Source organism: Candoia aspera, chromosome 2 (genome assembly GCF_035149785.1).
Source record: "Candoia aspera isolate rCanAsp1 chromosome 2, rCanAsp1.hap2, whole genome shotgun sequence".
Lineage (NCBI taxonomy): Eukaryota > Metazoa > Chordata > Lepidosauria > Squamata > Boidae > Candoia > Candoia aspera.
In genome coordinates, this window is record NC_086154.1 from 97,790,570 (window position 1) to 97,801,636 (window position 11,067).

General features: G+C 42.2%; 1 protein-coding gene across 1 annotated transcript; it reads right to left on the bottom strand.

The window, feature by feature from the left end:
* Positions 1 to 4,265: 4,265 nt before the first annotated feature.
* Positions 4,266 to 9,768, bottom strand: LRRC8E (leucine rich repeat containing 8 VRAC subunit E). Its single transcript, XM_063296488.1, has 2 exons — positions 9,630 to 9,768; positions 4,266 to 7,459 (listed from the first exon to the last, which is right to left on the bottom strand). The coding sequence occupies exons 1-2, from the start codon at positions 9,765 to 9,767 to the stop codon at positions 5,213 to 5,215; spliced, it is 2,385 nt and encodes a 794-aa protein (XP_063152558.1). The 5' UTR covers position 9,768; the 3' UTR covers positions 4,266 to 5,212.
* Between the last annotated feature and the right edge of the window lie 1,299 nt (positions 9,769 to 11,067).

Below are 11,067 nucleotides of genomic sequence, written 5' to 3' on the forward strand. Positions count from 1 at the left end.
TATTTCCAGCTGCCTTTAAGGAGGCGCTGGTATACCCTCTCCTCAAGAAGCCATCCTTGGACCCTACTATACTGGGCAATTTTTGCCCTGTCTCCCACCTTCCCTTTTTGGGAAAGGTGGTTGAGAAAGTGGTTGCGTTGAAGCTCCAGAGAATTCTGGAGGAAACGGATTATCTGGACACCGTTCAGTCAGGTTTCAGGCCAGGATATGGGACAGAGACCGCATTGGTCACACTTATGATCTCTGGCAGGAGCGGGATGGAGGGAGTGCATCCATCCTGGCTCTCTTGGATCTCTCAGCGGCTTTCGATACCATTGACCATGGTTTCCCTCTGGGGCAGCTCAGGGGGTTGTGGGTGGGCAGTGTAGTTTTGCGCTGGTTCACCTCCTTCCTCCAGGGCCATTCCCAATCTGTGGTGATAGGAGAGGAGAGATCCGGCTCTCAACCCCTCCACTGTGGTGTGCCACAGGGTTCGGTACTCTCTCCTCTCCTATTCAACATCTACATGAAACCGCTGGGTGAGATCATCCGTCACCATGGGATGAGTCAATATGTTGATGATACTCAGTTATATATCTCCATCCTGGGTCAAGTAAGTGATGCGGTCTCCACCCTTTCCAGGTTCCTGGGGGCTGTGGGGGCCTGGATGGGGAATAACAGGCTTCAACTGAACCCTGGTAAGACAGAGTGGCTGTGGATTGATGGCCCCTCGGGTTCCAGGAAGTTGTCTTCTTTGGTCCTGGATAGGGTGGCACTTCCCCACTTGGAACCAGTGTGGAACCTGGGGGTCCTCCTGGACTCGCGACTCCTGCTCAAAGAGCAGGTGGCAGTTGTGGCCAGGAGGGCCTTTGTGCAACTTCGTGTTGTGCATCAGCTACGCCCATTCCTGGACCGAGATGCCCTCCAAACAATCACTCATGCCCTTGTCATCTCCCATATAGACTACTGCAATGCGCTCTACATGGGGTTACCCTTGAAGAGCATTTGGAAGCTTCAGCTGGTCCAGAATGCAGCTGCGCAGTTACCGGTGCTGTAAAATCAGCCCATGTAACACCACTGTTATGCAAGCTGCATTGGGTACCAGTCTGCTTCCAGGTCCAATTCAAGGTGTTGGTTATCACCTTTAAAGCCATGGGTCCAGGGTACCTGAGGGACTGTCTCATCCCCATAACATCGACCTGTCCCACCCGGTCAGGCAGGGAGGGCATGCTACAGACCCCATCAGTAAAGGAATTTCATCTAGCAGGGTCCAGGAGGCGAGCCTTCTCTGCAGTGGCACCCGCCCTTTGGAATATCTTGCCCCCGCAGTTGAGACGGGTTTCCTCGCTCCTGGACTTCCAGAAGAAACTGAAGACCTGGTTCTGCCGCCTTGCTTGGGAGGGGGAGAGCAATAGTTCCACCTGGGGATGGCTGGCGCCATAGCACCTCTTAGTGATTGTGTTCCATCTCCACTTGGATTTTACATTTATTTTATTTATATTTTAATGGTAATTTAGGTGGTTATGTTTTTAGTGTCATTTTATTGTAAACCTTACCAGAGTCCCCCATTGGGGGAGATGGGCAGTGATATAAATTTAATTAATAATAATAATTGTGTGTGCATCTATGGAGCAGCCCTTTAATGTAGTAGATGACATTGGATGGGGTTGGAAATTCAGTCAGAGGGACCAATCATGGCCCTTTGAATGCTGCACATTAAAGTTGTATGGACAGCACTGTGGAGCACAGACTTGTTCCAGATCTATAATCTGGGAAGCCAGATTTAGGGTGGTATGATGGTAAGGGAACATGGCAAAGCAGCTGTGTGGATCGAGAAGAGCTAGGGTTAACTCTCCATTCAGCCACATTATTCAGTGAATGACCTTAAGACAATATTTGGATAGATTTGTACATTGTACTAAATCATAGTATGATTTGCTTATTTTTTTTGCTTAATGTGACATGTGAATCTAATTGCTGTTTTGTAAATTATGGTTTATAACTCAGCATGTTGTACAATCCTACTCAATCATCATATTTAACAAACCAGTTATGCAAAGCATGATTTAATATATGATGTATCTCAAGACTATTTCAAAGGCAGGTATGAGAAAATAAAATGCAGAACACATACATATACCTTGAGATATGTGAAAAAAAAAATTTTTTTGCCATTCAATCATGCCCAATCCTCAGCAACTGCCTGGACTAGTCCCTGCAGTTTTCTTGGCAAGATTTCATTAAGTGGTTTGCCATGGCCTCCTTCCTAGGGCTGAGAGTGACTGACCCAAAGTCACCCAGCTGGTTTCATGCCTAAGGCGGGACTCAAACTTACAGTTGCCTGGTTTCTAGCCTTAATCACTAGACCAAATTGGCTCTCATGAGTATGTGAAAGATAGGGTAAGATAAAAGTGGACTACATTTATACTTCATGTTAAATTTTGACTAATTTAACTGTTATTGATTGAATAAATCACAATTGGGTGTATCTACACATGCTAAGCTATAAACCAACTAGATGATTATTTTAACGAGTTACATGAAACAGGCTGTAATGTGATGATGATGATGATGATGATGATGATGATGATGGTAATGTTCATAATAACAGAAGATGCAATGAACCTCTTACTGAGTGAATTGTATTGTGAAGTTTTTGTATTTTTTGCAATTTTTATGCAGGAGTTCCCTGAGACCTGAAAATTATTTCAAGATTCCTCCAGGGTTAAATGGTTGAGAAAGGTTGCTGTAATATCTCATTGGCACTTGAATAAGGTTTCATTGGTCAATAACCAAATGAATTCAACTCCTCCATTGCTTGGCCTACAGGTCTGGGTCATTACCAATGACTATTCAGAGGATAGCTAAACAGTTAATGATGTAACTATATATTTATGGTTTTCAATCTCTCCCTTATGATGGAAGTACATATACCTATAATAATTCAGGATACTAGTTTGTGCATGTAAAAGTGAAATGTAGTATACCTATTTCAATATATGCACTGGTTTCTAAAATGCTACTTGACTCTTTATTTTATTGGCAAAAATACAGCTCTTGACACTGGTTGTAATTGCAAACAACATTCGTTTATATATTTATAATTTTAAAAACATTCCCTTCTCACCCCTATGGGTGGTATGTGTCTTCCTGAACCTCAGGTCCTCCTCCAGAGGCCTGGGACTGTGAGGGTTCAGCGCAGTATCTTAGCTGTTCCTAGCATTTTCTGAACAGAGAGCTCTGATGTGTGTACGTACACACACACACACGTGCGCGCACACACAGTAATAGGCAGTGTTGGTATTTATGGCTGGTGCCAGAATGCAAAAATGCAGGACAAAAGTTAGACTTAAAGAGTCCCTCATGAATTAGATCTTTAAACCAAATCTCTTCTATCACCAACCATTTGTTCTTTTAACTGGAAGTGAACCTGAGACACTATGTATAGAATACTAGTGGTTTACTAAGTAAATTGGCACATAATCAACCAACCAACCAAACTGCTGAGAAATGTTGGTAATTCATACTATATCAAGAGAAATAAATAAATAAATAAATCATAAAGGATTGTCCTCTCCCAGGTCTTTTACAGTTATCTTTGAAATCTCTTTAAAGGTGTCCGTGTTTCTCCTCTTGCACTGTTGCTTTTAACTATATAAGCACTGGCCTAGTCTTTGATTTTTAAAATGTTTAAATACTGTGCATACATTTTGCCACCAAAACAAAATAATGAGACTCCCATCAGAGATGGACTGCTTTGATACATATTATCTAGGAAAACTGGGTTGTTTCTCCCGTAAGAGCCTTTTGAAGCCTTCCCACCCATAACTTCATATTCCCACTGAAGCATTTGCTTGATGCTACCTCAATGGGGTACTGCTTGCTCTGATTAGAAGCAAGGCACTGCCCAGACAGCATGTCAGAGGTACTGCCAGGGCAGGAATGTAAGGCAGAGATCTAATGCCTTCTTCAAATGAATCAACAGGAGGGCCTTCAATTGCAGATGCCTGGAAAACGCTGCATTGCAAGAACTAATGGTTTATGCCTACATATCTTTTCTATCTGCATGGGACATATTACGATTTCATGTTCCTTTACTGATCCATAAGAGAACCTCTCTTGTTATCTCATGACTGCACAGCTTGTTCAAGAGTCCTTTGTGAAGGTCTTCATCAACAGCTTTTAGGAATGCATGACAACAATTATGGCCCCCATTCCATAGGCAGAAACTAGTAGGACTGAAAGTTGAATCTTCTTTTAATATTGGGAATGGAATGAGTATTCATCTGAGGGCAAACACTCTCATTAAGGACATGTACAACAGGGTAAGTTGTATACCTCCTATAGCTTTGTCATCTGATAGACTGAGAAGTTTAGGGGACTGCCGCAGTATCTCCCAGTACAGCATGGAAGCTGCTTCACTCTGCCAAGTCTATGGTCATCCTCCATGACTGGAACTGCACTGTGGGGATGCTCCCACTGGCAGAATGTTGGATAGGATTCAAGCCAATCGGACATAGAAAAATCAGAAGTTATGCCATATTATGAATCCTTTTGATCAAAGCAAATGCTTTGTGGTTTAGTTCAACATTTCAGAGCACAATTCTTCTTTGAACAAATAACGGTATAAAAAGAGCTAGGCTCTTTTGGTAATATAAGTTTCTCAGTCCCTGACTATAACTCTCACCTATTGCAACAAATAGGCAAAAACACTGCTCAGAATCACTTGTGATAAAATCAAACATGGCATCTAGAAGCTGCAGCTTAAGAGTGGACAAATGAATCCATTTGAACAAGAGTGTCTAGCAAAGCTTCAGAGCGTTTCAAAAATATATACACAAAAAAATTAAATACAGTGGTGCTTTGGTCTGGTACAGCCATGTTTTCTCAAGAATTATTTCTCCTATTTATCTGTTCTGAAAACTGGTGTTTTTCAAAAAAAACAAAACAAAACTGAAATGTCACTTTCAACTTCTCCTTGCCAAGGTTTCCCATTTCCATCTCTTCTGAGGGTTAAAGCTGTCAATTCCCTCCTGACTTCATCCTGAGATACAGATTTGCTAGTCTTAGTCTTTGTCTTATCACATCCTTTCCATGGTGACCTGGACAAAAAGGGTGACACCACTGGGACAGTGTCTGGAATGAACAGAGCCCGATTCCTATGTGTTCCAGTTCTGTGCCTATACAGTCAACACTTGAGAAATTACACTGTCCTTGCTACTGTTCATCTCAGTCATTCATCCTCCATTTTTACCCTTACTTCTAAAGGCAATGTCTCATAAAGATTGCTCTCTACCACCAGACCACTACGCTTGAGGAATTGGCACTGTCCAATCTCCAGGGGCAAGGCTTCAAGCTGGTTCTCTTTCAGCTCTACCCTGGAGAGCAAAGTCAGCCATCTTATGCGATCTGAGAGGTGCCGGAGTTTGTTGTGTCCTACTTTGAGAACCTTGAGTTTCTTGCAGAAGTAAATCTCATTAGGCAATGTCTCCAAGCAATTGTGAGAAACAGCAAAATATTGAAGACTTTGTAAAACTCCCAGTCCAGAAGGGATGATCTGGATGTTATTGTAGGAAAGATCCAAATAATGCAGCCTAGTGCACATGAACAGTTGGGAAGGGAGAATTTCAATGTAATTGTGGCTGAGGTCAAGCTGCTCTAAGGTCTTGAGTTTGCGGATATGTTCAGGGATGGTGAAAATCTGGTTGTGCCAAAGTTTGAGACACATCAACTTTCGGCAATGCTGGAAACTGATGACTTCCTCAATGGAAACCAACTTATTGTTCTTCAAGTCCAACTCTTGCAGGTTCACAAGGCTAAAGACAGCATGGGGGATGCGTTCCAGGTTACAGTTTATCAGTTTTACCTCTTGCACAGAGAAGAGCTTCTTGAGATTGTTGAGGGCCACCAACTTAGTCCCATCATTATGGATACTCAGTTTTTGCAGGTGAGTGGCCAGATCAGCCACACTGGGTGGCAATTTTGAGATGTTGCTATGCAGTGTCAAGACCTTCAGGTTCTTTAGCTCACGTAAGCTTTCTAGAGTCCCTGTCCGGCCCATCTCCTGGTTGAAAAGTCCAGAGATGTACAACTCTTCCAAACCTCTCAAGTTGTAAATCCACCCAGGTATATCTTTTATATCATCAAAATTTACAATCATCACCTTCAGCTGTTCACGGAAGAACTTAAGGGAGGTAAAGGACAGCTTAGCAGGACAGTTGATCAGTACTAACTCTTGGAGATGGATCAACTGAGTTACTGAGGCTGGGAAAGTAACATCTTGAAGCAATTCCAGTTTTAGAGTTTCCAACTCAGTCACCTCAAAAGTAGTGTCAGGCAAACCAGGCAACATGAAGAGATGGAGTTCTAGGTGCCCACTAGAGTTCATCTGCAGCTTCTGCCGCAGTTTATCAACTGTCCACTCATGGTTGAGGTTGAGCTGTTTAAGTTTGAACTCACTATCCTCAGAGAGGAATACAGCAAAGCGCTTGGAGTAAAGGGAATCATACTGGTCTATGAGATGGAGCATGAAAGCAAAGTCATTCTTAACATCAGGGATGTCCTTGATGCCAGTGTCCTCACGAGCAAAGCGAAATGAGTACTCTTTGAGTGGCCGGTGAAAGAGCCAATAAAGAGTATAGAGGCAGGTCATACCATATACACCAAGGAAACAGAGGTAGCAGATAGCCAGCTTAGAGAAGAGATAGGCTTTGGTGTGATTGCAGCAGAAATGGTCATAGCCTGTCATGTCCTCCACCTTGACACTACAGGGCACTATGAACTTAATGTTGTGAACCAGGACTGCATTGTAGATGATAATAATTAGAAATTTGCAAACTTTGAGAACAGTCTGGCGAATGTACATTGTGTAAAGGATGTCTCCTTTTTCTACATGGAGCCGGAACTTTTTCACCTTTTCAAACAGAGCCTTGGCTTCCTCGCCTTCCTTTTTGCCCAACATGCTAATGGAGGGGGACTCTGCAACTTTCTTTCCTGTAACTGATCCTCCTGAAGGAGAAAGTTCAATCAGTTCACTGGGAACATTACTTTTCCTACCCCGATTCACCTTCCCTGAGCTTGTATTCTCTTCCTCAGAAACTTCTGAGATGGTTCGGGTAGTCCAAGGTGAGTCAAAGCACTTGCTCATAATGGAGATAAAATGTTCAATTTTGGAACTGGTACCAGGAAATTTGAACCAAAAAGAGGCACACACCATGAAGATGAGTGTGTGGATAACAACAAGATAAGGGAAGTACTTAGCGTACCAGTGAAGGGCTGTCTCATAGCACATCTGATTGATGTAGCTGTACTGTTGGAGGTCTAGGTTGTTCCGCAATCCACTCATTTCCTGGTAGACAGAAGACTTGATTGGTTCAGAGGTATTGATTCTCTTCTTGGTGAAATTTTCACAAGTTAAATCAGTAAAAGCTGTACCACTGGGAACATGATTGGGAAGGCAGATAATCTTGTCATGTATCACCTGCCACAACATATAGGTGAGGAAAAGGAAAATAAGAAACATGATATATCAGAGTCCAATATGATACAACAGTTTACATCAGATAAAAATGATCTGGTAGACTCCCAAAGGAGTCGACTTGACTTTGCCATTTCAGGGTGCAAGTGGTAGAATTTCATTTTAATATATATATTTTTTAAAATCCTAGAAATAGAAAAGTAGCACAACAGAGAATAAGCCAGGCTAACCTTTAGCGATGGGCATTTCCCCAACTGTTATTTGCCTTGAAATACCATCACAGTAGTTATTCTATCCTTCTGTAGCCCAAACAGGCCTAATATGTATTATTAGATTTTCTATTCTTTGTATAGGGATGGGATGGATCTGCAGCAATCTGGAACTGGAACTCTCTATACAGCAAATCAACATGCATAATTCTATGGCCTGCACTTGTTACTTTATGCCAGCAGTGGACCAGTGTTTTAATAATTAATTGTGAATTGGTGGATGGTGGATACTAGAAACGTATTACTAGGCCCCCGAATCCTTTAGAGGGCTTCTTTCCAATGGGCTTCTAAATAGAATGACAACTATCAATCGAAGCGAATATTTGTAGCTCAGGGTTGAACTGTGGAGTCCTTGGTGCTCTCTGAGCCTTGTTGTTATCTTGCAGACATTTCATTGCCAGGCTAGGCAACATCATCAGTGTGAACAGGGAGAGGGCCTTGCTCTCTGTTTATATAGAGTGGCTTGCCCTGCCTGGGTTGGTGGGGGTGTTGTTCTCTCCTTGGGAGTTCCTCGATTGGGCTGTTGTTTGCTGCTTGGTTGATTGACTGAGTTAATAGTTCTTTGATTAGGGTGTATTGTGCTGTTTGGTTGTTCATCTGGTGTTAATCCTAGTGTTGATTTTTGCATCTCTGGGTGTTGATTGCTGGCAAGGAGGTGTGCTGGTCTTTTGGCTGTTCTATTGTCTCTTTTGAATGGTATGTAAATGTTGTTTACCTCTATGTGTCTGTTGATGGCTGCTTTGTCTGAGAGCCAGGCTTCCAGGAATTCTCTGGCTTTTTTGGATTTGGCTTGGTTTAGGATGCTCACAGTTTCCCAGCTGAAACTATGGTTGAGTCTGTCCATGTGTTGTGAGATTAAGGAGTTCTCATCGTGTCTTCTGACTGCTAGCTGGTGTTCGTGGATGCGCTCTGCTAGTCTTCTGCCTGTCTGTCCTACATAATGGCTGCTACAGTCTTTGCACTGTATGTTATAAATAACTCCTGTTTTTCTGCAAGAAAACAACAAGGCTCAGAGAGCACCAAGGACTCCACAATGACAACTATATGGGTTGGGTAGATATATGATAGAGGGACATAAAAGTCCCTTCATTGTTTCTGTTGCATCTCTCAGTATATGATGCTCTTTCTCTAAATGGCTTTTTCCTGCACCAGCTCTCACATCTTTTCTATAGTGCTGAATTAGTCCAGTATATCCTACTTACACCATCTCTGATTTTCATACGGGTGACACATCTATCAGTAAGGAATTGACTGATTATGTGCCATCAAAGTGGTGTTAACTCTTACCAACCACATTGATAGACCATCTCTGGGATGATCTGTCCCCAGTCTTCAGGTTTTCCAACAGTGCACCCATTGCCACTGTAATAAGAGTCCATTCACGTTACTGCTGGTTGTCCTTTTTTCCATTTCTTTCACTTTTCTCACCACAATAGACTTCTCAAAGAGAGCTATGTCTTTTCATAAAGTGTCCAAAATATGATAATTTGAACCTGGTCATTTGAGTCTTGACTGAGAACTCTGGATTCATTTCTTCTATGACCCATTTATTTGTTTTGATCAAGATCTTGAGAGGAAGGGAGAGGAATTAGGTATGTTTAACTGATATGTATGTATACATAATTCATGGGAATGTGTATGCACATACATGCAGCCTTCTGATTCTGCTGTAATATATGAAATCATTGGGGAGGAAAAGATCGCCCATACCTGTTTCCATATGAGTTCTAATCCCCCTGGCTGAAAAAATTGACCATTCTCAGCATCAGATTCTTAGACCCCTCCCAGTGCATGTAATCAATTTCCAAAACCCTTTCTGCTATAAATATCCCTTTCTGCAACTTTAGTCAGTGACTCTATGATCTTTTTCTGGAATTGTATAGTCTGCTTCCATACTCACGCACTTGCAGAGTGCAGCCGAAAACACCTATCATCAGCATGGCTATGGTGATGTACTCAGTTAACACATCCCACCATGGCTTGAGAACCTTGAAAGCAGGCTGCTGGTCTGTGAAATGCTTGAATTCAGCCACCGGAATCATACTGCCTGCCAAAAAAATGGCAAGAAGTTAGAATAGTCTATGTTTCAGTGGCTTTTCTGTTTCAGGAATGTTGTTGAATTTGAAGTTAATTCAAGGTTGGATGCAGGAACTATAATCTTGTCTTCTTCTTGTGCATCCCAGATATCTGTCCAGAACACATAAAAATATCTGTAGATTTAAGGCAAAAAGGGAGCTGCTCTAAATATTTTTCATATCTAGGGTTACCTGGACATAAAAATAAGCCAATGAGAGAAAAGTCCCACATTTGACATTTACCATTTATTCCTATAAGCACTTATTCCTATTAAGAGCCCTAATGAGGTTTTGATACGCATGACCCTCACATCTAGCAATGAGTAGCACAGCCTTCCCCAGTCTGCTGTCTTAGGCCAGGCTGACGGAACCGTGATTCAGCACTTTTGGAGGCCATGTTAGGATTCAGAGGCAGAATTATATTCCAAAGCCTCAGAAGAGCAGGAAAGTCCTAACTTTCAACTACCATTACTACTGATATTTGCCAGTTTTAATATAATTTATATTTTTAACATATTTTAATATGTTGATTAAGCATATGAAGCCAAACATTACCCATTTCTATTCCAAATTCTGGAGCTAATGCTAAGTGGAAAAACACCTTGACTCGTGCTATAGCTAAGCAGATCTAGGTTTGGTTAACGCCTTGGTGAACTGCTTTGGGGCCTTGTGTACATAGCCTTGAGTTCCATAATGGAAAAAAAGCAGGTTATAAATGCACCCATTTTTAAAAATTCAGCATTTTCTGTCAACCCTAAAGATCTGAGAGCAGTAACTAGATTTCAAAAAATTCTCAGTGCTGAGCAATGATCAAACATTTTTCAGGGCAGGGTCATGGGATCTGAGGATATCTCAGTACAGGATCACATCTCAGGGGTGGAACTGCCAGCCTGAGGAGCACAGACCTCAGAAGATGCTGCTGTTGTTGTTGTTTAGTTTAATGTTCCGCCTTTTAGTCAGGTGCTTAAGGCAGCGTATATACAGTTTTCTCCTCCTCCTTTTCCCCACAGTAACTCTGAAAAACTGGCTGACCTAAAGTCACCCAGGGAGTTCTCCACAACTAAGGGAAGACTTGAACCTGTCTCTCTCCAGTCATAGCCCAACGTATTGGAGGAAGGAATATTACATACGAGGATGATCTCTGCAGCTACTTTTGACACTGCCTCAGTTGACCCAAGATTCTCAACAGCTATATGTGTATATGTATATTCCAGCCTTCTTCACTTGGTAGGACACAGACTGACCACTCACCCAACCACAATAGTAG